This window comes from Rattus rattus, chromosome 15 (genome assembly GCF_011064425.1).
Source record: "Rattus rattus isolate New Zealand chromosome 15, Rrattus_CSIRO_v1, whole genome shotgun sequence".
Classification (NCBI taxonomy): Eukaryota; Metazoa; Chordata; class Mammalia; order Rodentia; family Muridae; genus Rattus; species Rattus rattus.
This window is the reverse complement of record NC_046168.1, coordinates 78,497,808-78,517,841: the sequence shown is the minus strand read 5'-3', so window position 1 is coordinate 78,517,841 and position 20,034 is coordinate 78,497,808. Positions and strand designations below refer to the sequence as shown.

The 20,034-nt window shown below is 44.7% G+C and overlaps 1 protein-coding gene across 2 annotated transcripts in view; it reads left to right on the top strand.

The window, feature by feature from the left end:
* Positions 1-662: 662 nt before the first annotated feature.
* The window catches only part of Snx24 (sorting nexin 24), a 147,146-nt gene continuing 127,774 nt past the window's right edge, over positions 663-20,034 (top strand). The window contains exon 1 of one of the 2 annotated variants that reach the window (XM_032885391.1): positions 663-1,229. In XM_032885391.1, coding sequence (XP_032741282.1) covers positions 936-1,229 — 294 coding nt within the window. In that variant the 5' untranslated portion in view covers positions 663-935. The remainder of the gene's footprint in view (positions 1,230-20,034) is intronic. The other variant, XM_032885392.1, reaches the window with a different exon arrangement.

Sequence of the window (20,034 nt, the reverse complement as noted above, 5' to 3'; positions counted from 1 at the left end):
TTTAAAAGGCAATTGCAATCTTGATTAGATTCTCTCGGAGGAGTGGCGCATTCTCTCTAAAATGTACCCTAAAGACAGAGAAATTACACATTACCATGTGATACTTGCCAGTGGCCAAGGTAATCTATAAAGTAGTTTCTGAATCAGCAGGGACCACAGGACTGTGGAATTCCATCAGGAGGTGAAGGTTAAGAGATCACATCCGGAGGCTATAGGTGTTTGGGTAAGGGGAGTGCCTCTTCAGATGAGGCGCTGGAGAAGGACTTGTTAAAGTCCCCAGCAGACAACTTTTAAAGCAAGAACCCAGGTCACTTTCTCTATGATTTAGGGTTCATCTTCTATAGAGTTTAAGCTGCAATGTCCTCTGCCCACAAGGGCAAAGTGAGTTGAGTGCAAAGGTGCCCAGAAAGCCTCTGGCTGGTCAGTTTTGTTCTTGACAACCCACCACACCACATCTTAGTGTCCCACAAGTTTCTTCCAAATTCTGCTCTAACCTAAGAAACTCAGTTTCCTTGAGTAACAGTAACCAAGTTTCCTGAACTACTGAAGCTGTTAAGCTCCAGCCAGAGGTGCAAGCACCTCTGGTCACCACCAGGCTTTTAAGCAACCACCTCCTCCATCCTATCCACTTACAGACTCTCAGAGGCAGTGAATGCCTTGGAACTAGAGCGCGCACTGGCCACCTTGAGGCTGTGCGGTTCCATTCGCAGGCTGAGAAGGCTTAGCTTGAAAGGGGCGCAGCACCAGAGCCCCGGTGAAAGTTGGCAAGCTCTGCCGGTCAGAACGAAAGCAGAAGCAAGCTGGGCAGCATCTCGAAGCGCGGTCGTTTTTCCCCTCCGTCGCCTCCCAGTCTGGGGTGGTGTCCCGCAGACCCCCGGAGCCCGAAGGGCTGGAGCGACCCGGGTGGCGCCCCGCGTGGCCGCGCACACCCGCCGATGCAGACTCCGGCCCGCAAGCCCCGCCTCCCGGGCCCAGCTGATCCGCGCCGCCCTGCAGGCCCCACACCTCCGCCCCGCCGAGCCCCACGCCGCCCGCGCCCGCCAACCCCGCGCCGCCGACCTGGGTCCAGGCCGCGCACCTCCCTGCCGCGCGCGCGCCGAGAAGGGAGCGGGAGGCGGGCGGCCTACGCGGTGCGGCGGAGCGGTGAGTGGCGCGTCCCCGCTGCGGCCATGGAGGTCTACATCCCGTCCTTTCGCCACGAGGACAGCGATCTGGAGCGCGGCTACACGGTAGGCCGGTCCCCGCGGGTCCCCCAGTTGCAGTCCCCCCACCTCCGCCACCCGCGAGGTCGTCATGGAGACGGGTGCCCCTCCTCAGCGCGCGCCCCCCTGGGCTCCATCCCTTCCCCCTCCGCGGCCCGCGGCCTCAGGAGCTTCGGGAACCCGCCCGCCTGGCTGCCCTCTGCGTGCGGACTGAGAGGCTGTGTGCAGGTTCTTGATGGCTTGCAAGTTCTGTAAGGTTCGTTCTGATAGAGAACGTGTAACCAAAAAAATTAAAAAAATAAAAGAAGAAAGAAAAAAAAACCCAACATTTTTGTGGCTGCTCATTAGCCAAGATAACACATGGATTGATTTTTTTTCAGATTTTTTTTTTAGAGTTTGTTTCTTCTTAGTTCTTCAATGGCATGAAACGGCAAAATCAGGTGCTTTACCTGAGCACATGTCCTGTACCCAGAATCGCCCAGAAATTCGAGACAGGTAGCTTGCTCAGAGTAGAAACAATTGCAGAGACCAGCTCTGGACCCTTACAGGAACAAGTTCAATGAGTGGTGTTGAATTCCTAGAAAATTTAATCTGCTCCATCTAGATAGCCATTATGATCCGGAGAAATGCTTCAGATTGGCTGGAACTTGCAAGAGTTTATTTGCAGTTGTTGGGAAATTGAATAGAAAGATCATGCCCCAGACAGACAAACCTAGTTTCTTCTCTTGTTGAGGAGCGGCTGTATTTTTCTATCGATGCATTGGGTAGAGTTTCTTGTGAAATATCAAACAGTACTTGTGATGCACTCTACTGCTTGCTCCAGATGAGATGTTGTTGATAAATAAGATCTTTGCTTTCTTTCTCTCTCTCTCTCCCTTTCTTCTTTTCTTTTCCCCAAGAAAGGAAAGGGTTTCTTTATATATCCCTGACTGTCCTAGAACTCACTTTGTAGACCAGGCTGGCTTTGATCTCAGAGATCTACCTGGCTCTGCCTCCCGAGTACTGGAGTGCTGGGACTAGAGGCATGCGCCACCCTCTCCACCTCCAGAGTAGTCAGTCTTAAACGGATGGAAGGTGTGTCTTGTTGTATGAGAATTAAGAATAGGTGTGCTGCCCCATGTTCTCTTCAGGATCTGTGGGAGTACTTAGGTTTGGAGGAATACTAGCAGGGAGCAGCCTGGATGCCGTGTGTTACTCACTCATCCACACATGTCATCCCGGCAGTGTGTTAACCTTTCTTCCTTCCTCTAAATTATGCTGCTGTCTTGTGACAGTCTGTTTAAACCCTTAAGTTTTCAAAGTGGAAACTAAATCTCCCTGAAAAGAAGATGCCTGAGTGTTCCCCAAAAGTGACTAAAGTGTATGCCAGGGTCAGGAACTGGGGAGAGGCAGCTGAACTCTGCAGGACTCTTTTCTTCTATAAATCCCCTCAGTTTTCACGCGTTGGAACTGGAGCCCATTCCAAGGAGCAGAAACTTTGGCCGTATTTAATTCTTCCAGAAATCCCATGTCTCCTGTTGACACCAGCAGTTTGGGGAGGTTTAAAGGTAAAAAGACTCTTTGTTAAAGACCTTGGGCTTCTGGAAGCCCAAGAGGAAGGGTAATTACCAGCACCAATAAGAGGTGTAATCCAGCTTCCCCGCCCACGACTGCAGTTGTTCGCTTTTCTTTACTTAGTTAAAGACTGCATTACACGCATGTGTAAGTGTGCTCGAGTACATATGTGCCTCAGTTCACATGTGGAAGTCGGAGGATACTTCTTGGAATCAATTCTCTCCTCCCAGCAAAGCTGCAAATGCCTTTATCTTCTGAGCTAACCCCCCCCCCCTTGTTTGATTCTTTCTTTGTCTGAGATAGTCTCCTGTGTAACCTAGGCTGTCCTCAAAGTCAAAGCAATCCTCTGGTTTCAGCCTATTCAATACTGTGTTTACAGGGGTGTACAACCGTATCTAGCCTGAATTTCTTTAGTTTGAGAACCTGATTTTCCTCCCGGAAGTAGATATCACTCAGTGACTATGGCTGTGTGTTCTATTAAAAGAACATGGCATCCAGTTCTTACTGCTTCAGTGCTAGAGAGGTTAAGTAGAAACCACGTATGGTCTGGAGAGGTAGATCTAGCTAATCAAAATACAGCCTCATTCCAGAGGGGACAAGAGAGAGTCTGTTCTGGTCCAGACCTGAGTGACCAAGCCCTGGGTATATATGGAATGCACTACCCTGGAAGTGATAACAGGAGCTTTTACAGTCATGAGACAAAAGTTAGTCATAAACTGAGGCATCTTCCAAATACATTTGGTCTGTCATTGAACAGCCATGGGAAAAACCCGTGCTTAAGGTCTCCAGTGCTGTCCAATGCTGTTCTCAGCTTTGGACTTGGGGGAAGGTTGCTGTCTCTACAGTGTTAAAAGAATGCTGGGTCAGACACAGGTGTCTGGGAAGTGGCTATTCAGGAAACATGATAACCCAAGACAACATTAGTTCCGAATCTGCAACATTCTAACTGTCCACAGCCTCGAAGTTGTAAACAATTTAAGCATCCTCGTGTAGATGTGTCTTGGAGAGCTTTAGATCCTACCTGGTACTTAAAAGAACAAGCCAAGATGGGTAGCACTGTTGTTGACCGGCCTATGCCTCTAGAGATAAACATTTTGTGGGAGGGGGACTTCCTAGAGAGTCCTTACCTATGCTGTAAAAATGTATATGACCTACATTTGCCAGACATCAAGTTGCCAGTCAAAGTGATTCAGGAGAGTCCTTTTGGGGATAAACTTAGCAGTTTGAAATTTTCACTTACAGTGATAGTTTGAGCATCCTTTAAAAGTTTACTTTTAAAAAATGTAGCTCAGCTAGGTAGATTGCCAGACAGAAGGTAACAGTATCTGCTTAGATTTTTTTTTTGTTTTTTTGTTTTTTTTGTTTTTTGTTTTTCTCTCTGAAAGTTTGTGAAGCAGCCGATACTTTGTTCTCTGCCAGAGAGTGGTAAACAGCTATGATTCACTCAACAATCATTAACTAAATGCCTGCTCCTCTGTGTGCCTCTGTTCTGGAACTGCGAATGGTGTTTCAGCTGAAAGAAAGAACAGTTTAAAATCTGATACAAAAAAAAAAATCAGATACAGTTTCTTCAATAGGAAGCTGGTAAAACTGTATACACTTTAATGTAAAAAATACCTTTGATCCATAGTGATTATATTTTTAATAAAAAAGAAAAAAGAAAGAACCATTATCACCAATTCTAACAATTCCTCCGGTAAGGAGATAAACCCAGAGGCAACTTCTCTTTCTCTGGGTTGAGAGTTGGTTGCTCCCAGCAGACAAGCACTGGAGTAGATTCTTAGGAACTGTGGGGATGGTGGGACTACCTGTGATCTCAGCCCTGGGGGTGGAGCCAGGAGGACCTGAGGTCAAAGGCCAGCCTTGGCTATACAGTAAGTTGGAGTCAACCTGACTGAGATCCTGTCTAAAAAAATAAGTAAACAGACATTTACTTTGCGTTTGTCTTCTCTTGAGAGGGAATTAAAGGCTGGAAGGTGATGTTCCTGCCCTTTGTGGGTTCTCCAGGTCTGGAGTTAAGTAGGCTAGGAGCTGGGAGGGAAGTGTTGGGTTCCAGAATGTCTGGTAGAGCCCTGTGTGGGCCACTTCTGCTGTGCTTGTGGTAGGGGAGGGTGCTTTCAGAATGCTGACTTAGAGAACTGATTAGCATTTTGCTAGCCTGTGAATTTTAAGAGAAAATACATGACAAAAAAATTGAGAGAAACGACATTTCAGACTCCAAGATACACCAGCTAAATAAACGTGGGAAGAAAAAAAAAAGACCTCCCAGTCACTTGGATCTCCAGAGAAGAAGCAGGCTGTTGTAACAGATAAAACTCAAATGTTATTTCCCAGAGGCCTGGTTTTCCGGGTTTCCCTTCCCTCTAAGACTTCATGCCTGAGCTTTGCAGGCTCTGAACTCCTTGGGGTTTGAAAGTGTGTGTCCAGGTACAGAGCTGTTATGTTATGACTCAGCTTGTCAGATGAGCTAGGAGCACATAGACCTGTTAGAGCCACAGGGACCTGAGGCATGAATAGCCTAGAGGACTAGGTGGGGTTGGTGAGACCGGAATTTCAAGTCAGTAGCAGGGATTGTGGTTGAGCACTGTGTAAGCTGCAGGCTGAGAGCTGTAAAAAGAGCTAGTGAACTTTGAGTTCCAGGGCTGGAGCTGTTTAGGGAAGGAAGTAACGTGATGAGCTTTGCATTTAGAAGTGCTCTATCAGTTCCTTTGGGCTGCTTGGACTACGATTCCGATTCCGGTAGACCGGCTGGTTTATGAGTAACAGAAATTCATTTTCTGTGAGTTTTTGAAACTGAAAGGTTCAAGGAGGAGGTGCTGGCAGAGTCAGTGTCTGGCAGTGGGTTGGTCCTGGCTGGTAGATGGTATCTGTGTGCCTTCTTGGGTGGAAGGGCACCACACTCCTTATCCTAAGTTTATATGGCTACGCTTTCCATTTAGGAACCTTGACTGAATGACCCAACTGTCTCTCAAAGGCCCTGCTTCATAATACTGTTACCTTGAAGTTGGGGTTTGCATACATTTATTTATTTATTTATTTATTTATTTATTTATTTATTTATACTTTTTGAAACAGGGTCTTATTTAGCCCAGGCTGGCTTTTAATTTGATTATGCATAGCCAAGGATAATTTTGAATTCTGAATCTTCTACCCTCCATTTCTTGAGTGATGGAATTACAGGTCTGCCCCACCATAGCCAGTTTGGGGTTACAGCTACATCAAGGAATTTATCGAACCATTAGACGACCCCTGACAGGGTGGGAGTGTAGGTCAGGGGTTGAACATCTGCGGGGTGTACTTGAAGCTCTGTGTGATCTCAGTAACAGACAAGTCACTCAGTCTGTCTGTCTAGAGATTTTGGATAGCTAGGTTGGAAATGTTGCATACCTGCGCTCTAAGGCTTTGAACATGGAAAGGAAGTGTAGGCGACAGTTATTCCAGATGCCAGGCCATAGATTGAAGCCCGTGAAATGGTGACCAAATGAGGACCGGAATGGAGGCTGGAGGATTTCACTTGAGGGCCTGCTGGGGCTTGGTGCTAGGGGACAGCATTGTTTGATTTTGTGTTTAGAGGGGGCAATGATCTAGGCTAGAAATATGGCTAGTTACCACAGGAAATAGAAATATGGCCCCTTACCACAGGAGATAGAAAGAGAGAGGGAAAGCTGGTGGGGACTCTTAAAACTTAAGTTAGCACTCAGGGGCTCAGGAGACCCCAGACTCAGAAGACTGGACGAGAAAGGGCGGGGGTTCTTTGCAAGGGGCAAAGTGTCAGGGGCTACTGTGTGGTCTTTGCAGGCAGAGAGATCAGTCTGAGGGGCCCAAGAATTGTCAGGTCTTTTTTTTTTTTTAAGATTTTATTTATTTATTGAATATAAATAAGTACACTGTAGCTGTCTTCAGACACACCGGAAGAGGGCATCAGATCTCATTACAGATGGTTGTGAGCCACCATGTGGTTGCTGGGAATTGAACTCAGGACCTCTGGAAGAGCAGTCAGTGCTCTTAACCACTGAGCCATCTCTCCAGCCCAGGGATTGTCAGGTCTTAAGTGCCAGCTTAGCTGAGCATTTACAATTTTAAAATATATGGTTGGTAAGAATGGTCAAAGAACAATCACCAGATAGGTAGCAACGTGAAATTTGGTATGTCGTTCATTCCCCCTTTTATAATGTAAAAATTAAAGCATTTGAGTCACTAGTTTTTTGTCACTTTACTGGCACAGTTGACTGCCTTTGTGGGTTTGGACCATGCGCTACAACAGTTGTTCACAACCTGTGGGTCATGACCCCTTTGGGGCTAACCTAAGACCATTGGAAATGTTGGATATTTACATTACAGTTCTTATCAGTAGCAAAATTACATTTATGAGGTAGCAATGCAAATAATTTTATAGTTGGGTTTCACCAGCACCTGAGGAGCTGTATTAAAGAGTCAAGCATTAGGAAGGTTGAAGGTCACAGCTCTAGAAAGTCTGCAGCGTAGCAGTACTGAAGACTCTAATGTCTAGAAGAAAAAAATCTCGAAAGACCCAAAACTTGAAAATGCAGCTCTGGAAGAAGTAATTTAAAAGTTCTTTAAAAGGCATTTATTGCATTTTAATTGTTGCCCTGGGCATGCAAGGAATCTGTGTCTGTCACATCTCCTAGCCTTGTTTGTTTTTAAAAGAGAATTCATTTGAGAAATAAGAAAGTCCGTCAACTCTCCACAGTGGACAGTAAGATCGGCAGTGAACACTCAGTGCTGGATACAGACATGGTGGGCTCCTTAGGAGGGTGAAGCTGGAAGATTGCAAATTGGAGTCCACATGGGTGGCATAGTGAGACCTTGTCTAAAACAGGCTACAGACAAACACAGAGCTGCCCTGCAAGCAGAAGCACTTAGATATAGTAGCCATGTTGGCACAGTTGTGAAGTCCTGAATGGATGAGCTATATTCATGAAGTGTGGCTCTCAGGAGAAGTGCATAGGGTTCTACCATTCGACTATAGTACCAGTCCTGTTTGAAATCATGTATGTTACTCGTGTGTGTGTGTGTGTGTGTGTGTGTGTGTGTGTGTGTGTGTGTTTATGTGGATACAACATACCACTCTATATGCTTCTTGGAGATCAGAGTCAGTCTTGGTGACCTTAGCAGTAAGTACTTGTTACGATGTTACCTTCTGAGACATCTAGCCAGCCTCGTTTTGATTTGTTTTTTGATTTTTGCTTTTTTTCTGAGACAGGGTTTCACACTTGTAGCCCACCAAGTCTGACTTAGAACTCACTATTTAGCCTGGGCCTGGACCTCATCCTAGTCTTACTCTCTCAGCCTCCCAAGTGCTAGGATTGATTACAGGCATGGGCTGCCCCAACCAGCAACACTCGTCCTTCTAACACCCATTATCTGAAATATCTGACAGCCTAACTTGTCTGGCAGAGTTGATCAGTAACCAGGATTGGCCTGGATGGAGACAGCAGATTTATAACAGTAGCAAAATTACAGTTACAAAGTAGCAATGAAAATAACTTTATGGTTCAGGGGTCACCAGGACATGAGAAACTATACTAAAGGGTCTCAGCATTAGGAAAGTTGAGAACCACTGCTCTAGAACTTCTTCCAGAACATTTGCTCCAGTGGGAACTGTGGACCGGGACCTTTTTTTCTTTTTTTGAAGATTTATTTATTTACTTTATATAACTACACTGTAGCTGTCTTCAGACACCCCAGAAGAGGGCATCAGATCTCATTACAGATGGTTGTGAGCTACCACGTGGTTGCTGGGATTTGAACTCAGGACCTCTGGAAGAGCAGTCGGTGCTCTTAACCACTGAACCACCTCTCCAGCCCCTGGATTGGGACTTTCTGTTTTCAGAATTTTTACAGAAACCTTTTGGGATTGTGATTCTCAGGATCTTTTTCTTCTCTTCATTTTTTTCTTCTGCCTTCCTTCCTTCCCTTTTTTTTTTTTTTTTTTTTTTGTGTCTTCAAGATAGGGTTTCTATGTAGCCCTGGCCATCTTGGAATTTGCCCTGTATAACAGGTTGGCTTCAAACTCAGAGATCTACTTGCCTCTGCCTCCTAAGTGCCAGGTTTAGAGGTGGGTGCCACCACTGCCCTGGGGTCTAAAGGATTTCCAGCTGCAGGGATCTCGCACTGTCTCACTGTTTAAGACCGTGAGGTGAAGGCTTATCTTGGGTTAGTGACCAGCGCTGACTGTGGTGGTTTGCACACAGTTTTTTCTCACATCTGGAATTGTGTGCATCCTGAGCTCATGAAGCACACAAGGAGGTGGGCTCCTGCAGTGGTGAAGGAAGTGATTGCAAAGAGACGGCAAAGAGAAGTGTACCTGAGGAATGGGAGTGCTGGGTTCTTTCCCTAGGGGTTTGTGGTTTAATGTAAAACAGAGAGAAGGGCCTAGGCTGTAGAAAGGAAAACAGTGCAGAGGCAGGGGTGTAAGTCGGTAGAGTGTTTGTGTAGCATGCACAAGCCATGCTACAACCCCCAACACCACATGAGCAGTGTGGTAGGGCTCCTCGTGCCAGGACTCGGGGGATAGAGGTAAGAGGGTCAGGAATTCAAGCTCATGCTCAGCTACCTAGAGAGTTTGAGGCCATCCTGGGCTACGTGATTGAAACCGTGTCTTCAGAAACTTTACCTTTGAATGAACTGTGGTTTCTGCTTCTTGTTACCTCATTTCATACAAAATTCAAGCATGAGGCTGAGGTTGACTGGGGGAGCCTGTCCTTCCCACTCTGCTTTTGTACTGAGTGGTTTCTACCTGGTGACAAAATAGTGACAAGGATTGTTGACTCTGTAGACAACATCACGAGGAAGAGGGCACCTGTCCTTATGGGAAGGGGACATTTGCCTCAGAAGCCCTGAGTAAATAAATGGCCTTTCGTCTGTGATAAGAGAACCCTGTCTGTGACAGGTGGGAGCCAGGGTGACTGAAGAAGGGTGCAAGGCTAGCTTAGCTAGTTGGAGTGAAAAGTGTGAGTCTCTGGAGCAGAGAGAAGGGCCAGTCTGCTCCTGTCACCCAGTCCTTAGACATGCCGAGGAAGACGTGAAGCAGGACACAGTGAGACCACAGTGTCCTCAGGTCTGTCAGTCACCCATTGCATGCACATAAGATGAACGAAGCCCTTGTGAACAGTGCAGAGCTGGCTCCGGGCCTCATTCACGCCGGGAGCAGCAGAAGCACACATTAAATATTTATCGAGTGATGATCTCAGGCGTGTGTGAGCTGTGATCCCTACTCTTGAAGACAAAAATACAGTTTAAAAGTTCTTCTTGAACGTAAACAAACTTAGGATGATTACAGCTGTTGGTGTAGCTCAGAGGTCAAACGCTGGCCTCGAGTTGGATCCCTCACACAGGTAGCAAAACAAACTAAATAAATAATCAGAATTTTAGAACAATGAGACCCTCACTTCAATTCTTAGTACCTCACAAAACAACAAAACGGATTGCACAGTTAATACAGAAGGATCGAGTTTTATTTTTATGTATGTATTTGCATGTATCTGTGTTGTATGTATTTGCATGCATCTTTGTATGTACATCGAGTGCATGTCCAGATGCCCTGGAGCTAGAGTTATGAGCAGTTATGAGCCACCATGTGGGTGCTCAGAACTGAAGCCAGGTCCTCTGCAGGATCAGCCAAACTGCTGAGCCATCTTTCCAGCCCTGAAATGCAATATTCTTACAAGAAATACTATCCCGTGTTTGGAATTTAGATGTTGTAAAAATATAAAATTAATATAAGTATTGTTGTCTTTTACCTCGCTGGGTCTGCACTGCAGTGTCCCAAGATATCTGCTAGATATCTTGGTGGAAACACATCCCAGCCGCACACTTTCCTACACTCAAACCCTCACATAAAAGAACACACAACACAATAATCTTTGACCCAATTGGTATGATATAATTGCCCACTTAAACATACAAAGCTCGGTACCATCCATCCCTTAGGAACATTAATAACAACCTGTAAATACACAGAGCAGAATCTTAACATCACTTGCCATGGCTTCTCTTCCTCTCCTCTGTCCTGTCTCTCCTTCTCTGTTCCATTCTCCTCCTCTTCCTTCAAACTTTTCTCCCGCCCATCATTCCTTCTCATCCAATGACAGGCCTCCTTCTATCTCGTGTCTGCCTCACCTGTGACATCATCCTGCATTTCACCCTTTTTGTCTAATTAAAACAAACTTTTCTCTCAAATATAAGCTCAGTACAACTGTTATCATGTTGTAATTAAAAGCATAAAATATATCTAACACCCAGTCCAACACTGTATCAGTTAAACAGAACATTTAGTTATCCATTCCAGCTTAAGAAAGGCTTAAAATCTATATTATATCTTGGCTAGCTCATATACGATCTGATACCTAATAAAATATGTATTTCCAGAGTTAAACAGCCTGATAGGCTATGAAACTATAATCAGTCTTCAACTCCGTCAGAAATCTGGGAATGACTAAATATTTATACACATAGGAAGCCTAACACGGCCTCTCAGAACTGAGAGGTTGTAGAGACAAATCTCCACTAGCACAGTCCCCTGTTAGCAACATGTGAGCGCAAGTCTTCAGCCTTCTGGCCCCAAATCAACTGACAGACTCTTGAAATGCAGATTTTGAAGGGCTGATCACCTTGTCTTGGCAGGGTTTATCAGTCAACTATTCTGCATAATTTGTCCTTTTCTGGACAGTATTAGTCTGCAGATGAAACAGGCAGTTTTGTCTAGTGGCTGCCTAGCCACAAAGTATTGCCTCACCTGGAGGTAGAGATGTTAAAATTCTTCATTAAATCCACCAAAGGGTAACTGTTAGGAGTAGATATGTCTCAACAAAAGATAAATAACTTTAAATCTCAAATTTTGTGGATTTCTGATGTTTTTGAAAACCATCTGTCTATGTAAGGTAATCTGAACTGTTGTCTCCATATCCTTGAAAGTACTCTCACAAACTCAGAGCCATGACTTTGCTTTTTGAATCTTAACTCACAGGTGTAATCAACTCAGAAGTTTGTAATGACAATAGAAGGACTGGCTCTAAATCTTGTACTTTTAAACTTTTTTGACAAATAAATTCTATATCAAAGCAAAGATATGATTTTAGCTTAGTTAACAAATGAGATTACAACTGTATAACTCAATCTAGCTTATTCCTCCCTGTTAAATTACAACTGTTTCTAAATTCCTCATAAAAACAACTTTAGAATAACCACTTTCAGCTCCCCAAAGTCCAGGGAATTGGGGCGACGACTCATCTATAACTCTTCAAGCTGTACATGGGCGTTGAGATATCCTTGGGGGTAGGGGGTAGGAAGAGTGAAGCAAATGCTGTAGCCGGATGTGTCCTGACTGGACCCAGCTGAAAGTCCTTGAGACCAGGAATCCAAGTAGGCACATTCTGTAAAATACAACTCTCAAGACAAAAGTTTAGAATCGAGATATCTTTTTGTTTGATTCTCCTGAATAAATTTTTCAGGCGGTCTACCTCTATCAAATCTGATCAGTATGACTCTGGGAGGTTTACAGAGCCTAATCACACTTTTTAAAAACACAAAGACAAAATCTTTCTCCCAAAATACTGTGTTCCTTAGTCTGAAACCAGAAAAGCTTGTATCTTGCACTCTCTCCCAGAGTAATAATGTGATAATAAAACTCAAAGTCACACCCATCATGAAGACTAAACAATTTTTTAAAAAGGAAGTAAGCTAAACAATGAGCCTGATAGGCTTTTGTACTCTGTGATATCAGGAAATTAACCCAAAATTCCCGTGGAGCCCACGTTAAGAGAATCTGAGCTTCCTGTGGTGGTAGATATCAAAAGTAACCACAAACCCTTGCTAGCCGGCATCAACGAGCCATATGGCCTTTAGCGGGGTAATTCATAAAACAAACCAAATACCTTTTATCAATTCCAGTATCAATAAGCAACACATCAAACCAGGACTTTAGCCCAAAATATCTCAATCTGTTAAGCTCTCTACCTGGAGCCACAGATTTTTATTTAACCTTAATAACTTCTATAATATATGTCTGCATTCACTCTTCCCGGTGTTACAGACATTTATCACAACTCTCTACTTGGAGGTAGTGACCAATTTTTCCCTATCTAAATTCCGAACCATAGGTGAAAATCACCACGTGATTCGGGTAATCTCTTTACCCTCCTTAAAACAAACTTAAACACCTATCAATTCTTTTTTTTAAAGATTTGATTTATTTTATATAAGTGAGTACCCTGTCACTCTCTTTAGACACACCAGAAGAGGGAATCAGATTGTGCTGCAGATGGTTGTGAGCCACCATGTGGTTGCTGGGAATTGAACTCAGGATCTCTGGAAGAGCAGTCAGTGCTCTTAACCACTGAGCCATCTCTCCAGCCCCCTAAACACCTATCAATTCAAAAACCAAGAAGCAACTTAAAACTCAGGACTTTGACAAGATATAATTGCCCACCTAAACATACAAAGCCCGGTACCATCCATCCCTTAAGAACATTAATAACAACCTGTAAATACACAGAGCAGAATCTTAACATCACCTGCCATGGCTTCTCACCCTCTCCTCTGTCCTGTCTCCTTCTCTGTTCCTGTCTCTTCCTCTTCCTTCAAACTTCTCTCCTGCCCATCATTCCTTCTCGTCCAATGACAGGCCTCCTTCTATCTCGTGCCTCCTTACCTGTGACATCATCCTACATTTAGAGACTCTTAGTCAAGTACAATAAGATAGTTCTGTATACGCTGCAGGATTTAGGAAGCATTTTTAAGGCATGGCAGCCTATTTAGCTGAGGTTTCTTATTCCTGATGAAGACAACACTGAGTGAGTTCCTCAAGTGAGTTCCTTCAGAGGTGAAGTCAGCCCCTCCCCAGAGTCAGATATCGCACTGGCAAGTGCTTAAGAAACTCAGAATTAGAACTAGGAACCACAATGACATGCTCTAACTTTCTACAGTGTCTGACCTGGTTATCATTAACTATAAATTTTACACAGCCTAGAGTCACCTTAAAAAAATGTCCAAGTTGAGCAGTCATCTTTTATCAGGTGGTTGTGTGAATGTGTCTGTAAAGGATTGTCTTCATGCAGGAGGCCCACATACACGATCATGGGCTAGCTGGGCTAGAGAGACGGCTCAGCAATCAAGAGCATGGATCACTCTTGCAGCACACACCCACACACACACACACACACACACTTTACCGGCGAACACAACACACACACACACACACACACACACACACACACACACCCACACACACACACACACATATGCTCACACACATACACAGCTACACACACACACACACACACACACACACACACACACACACCACACACACACACACACACACACACACACACACACACACACATACACACACACACACACACACACACACACACACACACACACACACCACACACACACCACACACACACACACACACCCCACACACACACACACACACACCACACCACACACACACCCATCACACACACACACCACACAGACACCTATCCACACACACAACACACACACACATATACCCACACACACACACACACACACACACACACACACACCCACACACACACACACACACACCCCACACCCACCATACACACACACCCACCCTCACACCACACACACACACACACACACACACACACACCACACAGACACATACCTATACACACACATACATACACCTACACACACACACACACCTACACAGACATATACCTATGCACACACACCTACACACACCGACACAGACATATACCTATGCACACACACCTACACACACCTACACACACACCTACACACCCACACATACCTACACACACACACCTACACACACATATAGACACACACACACACGTTGAATAATAAAAAATAAATCTAAAAAAAGATTTTATTATCTCCCTCTGTGTGTGTGTGTGTGTGTGTGTGTGCGTGCGCGCGTGTGTGCGTGTGTAGGTGTGTGTAGGTGTGTAGGTGTCCATGAGGCTAGAAGAAGGTGCTGAATGCCCTGGAGCTGGAGCTGTTTCCAACAACAAAAACAAAACAAAACAAAACAAAACAAAAAACAAAACAAAACAAAAAAAAAACAAAGCAAAACAAACAGAAAGCCCATTAATTCTGTTTATTTTTTTCTTCTTGTGTGAGGTATAATGTCAGTCACAGGGCATCCACCTTCTGTTTCTGTCCTCACCCGGCTTCCTTCCTCTGTCATTGATTCCCATTTAAAAATAAGGAACTCACACATGAAGCCTCTCACCAGCTCTCCACTGAGAGTAGGAAGCTCTGTTTTGATTTGGTGTTTCTGCGGGGGTCGGGGGTCACGGGGGAGGTAGGTGTATCAGTTCTCTCCCTCTACCGTTAAGTGGGTTCCAGGGATAGAACTCAGGTCACCAGGCTTACAAGGCAAGCGCCTTCACCTAAGGAGTCATTTTGTCGTCCCCAGACTTGCCTTTTTCTCCACATAACCAGAGCTCCTCATAAAAGAAACTTACATGTATTGTGTACAAGAATGCCCTGACCTTTGCCAAAGTTATATTGCTTTCTATTGACAGGCTGCCATCCGCAAGCTTGTGAAAGGCATTCTCTTTCGTTCTGTTGTATTCTGTTTTGAAACAGGCTTGCATGTAGGCCAGGTTGGCCTTAACCTCCTGATCTTCTTTCCCTGCCTTCCGGGTACGGGGCTACCAGGTGTGTGCTAGGTGCGAGCCTTTCAGAATAATTGTTAGTGTGTTTGTAGGTTCCAAACAGTAGGTTACTGGGGCAAAAGTAATGTGTGCCATCTTCGTGGACATTGGAGTGCAGCAGACGTCTGCTGGGTTTGCAGTTCTGTAACAGCTCGCAAATGCTGCTTGGCTGCTGCTTTGCCAGCTTGCCAGCCAACATGTTGCTTCAGTTGCTCTTGGATTTTTACCAATCTGATAGGTGAAGCTGGACAAGGTGGCGTTTCTGTAGTCTCAGCACCTGGAAGGTGTGTTCAGAGAATCAGAAACAAGGTCATCCCCAGCTGCAGAGTGAGCTTTGATGCCAGCCTGGGTTATATGAGATCCTCCTCCCCGGTACGTCAATCCGGTAAGATGTGTAGTTATCGTTAAATGCAGTTTTTAATGTTAATAACTTCTTAAGTCGTGGTGTTGAACATCTTTATATACTCAAGAACCATTTTCATTTTATTTTATGTGAATTTTTTATCAAGGTGGAATTTTTTTTTAAAGATTTATTTATTACATGTAAGTACACTATAGCTGTCTTCAGACACACCAGAAGAGGCATCAGATCTCATTACAGATGGTTGTGAGCCACCATGTGATTGCTGGGATTTGAACTCAGGACCTCTGGAAGAGCAGTCAGTGCTCTTAACCGCTGAGTCATCTCTCCAGCCCGAGGTTAGAATTTATTAAGGATTTTTTTTCCTTCAGGTAGGATGTCGTTATGTACTCCAAGATCACCAGGTTGACCTTGAATTCACAAAGCTACACCTGCCTCTGCCTCCTAGTGCTGGGATTAAAGGTGTGCAGCACCAGACTTGGCTGGTTTGATTTTTGGGACAAACTCTCACAATGTTAGTTCAGGCGGGCCTTGACTCACTGTCTAAGCCATGCTGGCCTGCCCTCGTGTCTCAGCTCCCTGAGTGCTGGCATTATAGAGTGAGCCACCATATCTGGCTAATAAAACAAAAACATAACGAAAAGATTGTTGCAATGCTAGATTGAGCAGAGGACCTCAGGCTTGCAACACAAGTGCTCCTCCCCCAGCTGCTCCCACAGGCCCCGCCCCTGAGCTGCTCCCACAGGCTCCGCCCCCAGCTGCTCCCACAGGCTCCGCCCCGAGCTGTTCCTACAGCCCTTAGGGTTTTATGATACTCATATTTAACATTCCATTGAGAGAGAAGCGGTTGCTTCTTCACTAGCCACTCAAACTGGAAATAATGTCAGCCTCACACATAAAACCAGGCAAATGGAAATAAAATGCTCCCATGAAAAATGTTCCCGTAGAGTTCAGGCTCGCTGCAGAAGAGGGTATTTTATCTCGTACCTAGAATATTTATCGACAAATTGGACTAGTGGGAAGAATGTATTTCAAATCAAGATTCCCACCAGGAAGAGCTCTATATCTAAATGTAGCTTTCATTGAGCTTCCCCAGAGAAAAGAAAATACAAGTCAGACCATGCATGGGCTGGGGAAATCTAACGGCTTACCAGTGAAGCAGCACAAAGAATCCTATTTACTGTCCAAGCATCCCAGGTATTGGAGCTCTAAAGGATCGCTGGCGATCGGAGGTGCCACTTGTATATGCAGGGGTAGCTGGAATGCTTGCACCCTTAAGGTTTTTGAGGTGACTTGTGAAGAGACTTCAGAACTAAACGGTTCTCATTAAAGTACTTAGCAAGTAATGGAGGATTCTAGCCTTAAGGGTCATCTGGGGATGTTAGAGTTGTTCCTTCAGGGTAATGTTTTAGATAAATTATGAATATAAGTCACTGAGCCGTGAGATAGTAAAATCTCTAAGACTTTGAGAAAGTCGTTATATTTTCCAAACATTTCTTTTTTTTGGTTCTTTTTTTCGGAGCTGGGGACCGAACCCAGGGCCTTGCGCTTCCTAGGCAAGCGCTCTACCACTGAGCTAAATCCCCAACCCCTCCAAACATTTCTTGATTAACTGCTTTATACTCTAGGGAAATAGGAGTGAAGTAAAGTCCGGTTTGCCTGGTGCCGTGCTTGGTTCATAAAAGCCAGCATTATATAGGGAGGGACAGAGACATGTCTAGCTTGTGTATATTTGGAAATTATGTTATCTGTCTTTCTCTTTCTACCTTTCCATCTACTTACCCACTGACCACCCCTCCATCCACAGACTTTCATGATGTAGCACAGGCTACCTCTTGTCGTGTTCCTTTTTCCTCAGCTCCCTGAATGCTAGGATTACTGTACATCACCACATCCCAGTTTGGAAACCAAGTTTTAGAAGCTGCTGGAGAGATGGCTCAATGCTTAAGAGCACTGACTGCTCTTCCAGAGGTCCTGAGTTCAAATCCCAGCAACCACATGGTAGCTCACAACCATCTGTAATGAGATCTGATGCCCTCTTCTGGTGCGTCTGAGACAGCTATAGTGTACTCATATACATTAAGTAAGTAAATAAAGCTGACTTTCTGTAGCATCTCATGGTTACTGAAAGTTGAGTTTGCTCCCACTCTGTTACTATCTTTGGCACCTCTTTTGCATCCCCAATCAGATACATGAATTCAATGTAAGAAGACTGAGAGGAATTTTTTTTTACTACTTTTCATTTATTTTTTTTTGCTTACCAGAAACCTTCAGAAGGGATGAATGATGTTCCACAAAGCTGAAAGCCCTCTTAGACCCCACATAATTTGCTGGCGAGACTGATTGGTTGTGTCTGGAATATTAGATTGTCCTGTCTCTAGTTGCCTTTTTACTTGGGAGGGGAATGAGTGGTATTTGTAATATGCAAATGTGTACTGCAAAGGTAGCCTGGCCAGGGTTGTATTTTATAGTTGTCTCTCTGGCTACCTTCCCCTAGTTCTTGTAGAGCTCAGGGATCCAGAGATTGTTCTAGAGACTGTGAGCCTGTTTTCCACCCTTGCCCCTTTCTTTCCCTCTCTAATGGGGATTCCTGTTATGGTAAAAATGTCATAATTAGGCAGATGAGCCTACAGGTTGGTGACATGAGCTATTATGTAGCCCTGGTACCTCAAACTCCTAGTGATCCTCCTGCCTGAGCATTCTGAAAACTGGGAGTTATATTTCATAGGACCATTCTCATTTTCTTGTGCTGGACAGTGGGTTCAGGGAGGGTGTCGTATCTTGCGTGCTCAGTTAAGGAGCTATGTTACTTCACATAAGAATGGTGGTGGCTGGGCTGGAGAGATGGCTCAGTGGTTAAGGACACTGACTGCTCTTCCAGGGGTCCTGAGTTTAATTCCCAGCCACCACATCATGGCTCACAACCATCTGTAATGGGATCTGATGCCCTCTTCGGATTTGTCTGAAGACTGTGACAGTGTACTCACATAAATAAAATAAATAAATACATTGAGAGAGAGAGAGAGAGAGAGAGAGAGAGAGAGAGAGAGAGAGAGAGAGAGTTGTCTTTCTGATTCTTCCTTGTTGGTGCTGGGCATCAAATTCAGATTGTCAGACTTGTCACCAAACACCTTTATGGGCTGAGCGATCACGTGGGCCTAAGTTTTATTTACTCTCTGTTGTTTATTCTAAGCGGTCAGTGGCCATGGAGTGCGGGCCAATGATACAGCTCAGCTGCTGTCCTCAACATTCCACAGTCTTCTTTTCAGAGACCGTATTAAGAATAGAGCTTATGATAGCTTTCATCACAGCTTAATAGGCAGGCTTGGACAAAGGCTGGGACATGCCCAAGCGTGGCTGTGGGCTTCTTAAGAGAAAGTTACAATGAAGTTCTTTACAATAGTGATAATATAAGTTTGGTGACTTTTTTGTTTGTTTGTTTTTTGTTTTTTGTTTTTAAGATTTATTTATTTATTTCATGGAGTACATTGTTGCTGTCTTCAGACACACCAGAAGAAGGCATCCCATCCCATTACAGATGGTTGTGAGCCACCATGTGGTTGCTGGGATTTGAACTCAGGACCTCTGGAAGAGCAGTCAGTGCTCTTAACCACTGAGCCATCTCTCCAGCCCCAAGTTTGGTGACTTCTAAAGTTCCATCTTAAAGCAGACGTAAGGAGGAACCCAGATGAGACCATAGGTTGGTCCTCTATGTGCAAACCTGCATCACTAGTTAATCCTTGCAGATCTTCACCGTCAAACCTGCCTGTTTTTCTAAGTTCTAACGTGAAAAGGGGGAACCTTCCCTCTCCCCTCTATTTCTTTCTTTAGATACTAACCAAAATCCTTAGTATGGTTGCTCTGATACTCCAGGCTTTTCCACTGTTTTCCTTGAAGAACCCCACACATAGCACAGCTGCTTATGAAACCCCATTGCTGTCCCTGACTCAAAGGCATGACATTGTCCTTTGTCCTCTCTCCTGGCAGCTCCGAGGATTTAAAAAGGCCTGCCCTATTGCTCCTCACTCCATGTTAATGAAAGGTCCTCTAGAGCTCCAAAAGCAAACAAAAACCTAAGTCTTGAGGGTAGAGAAGAAGTTGTTTTGTTTTTGCTGTAAATAAAAGTTTATAGTCGTGATTGTGAGAATCCCGGAAATTTTCAGGTTTAAATCTTGGAGAGGACTAAGGTCCTAAGCTGTAGCGCTCAGGGCTTCAG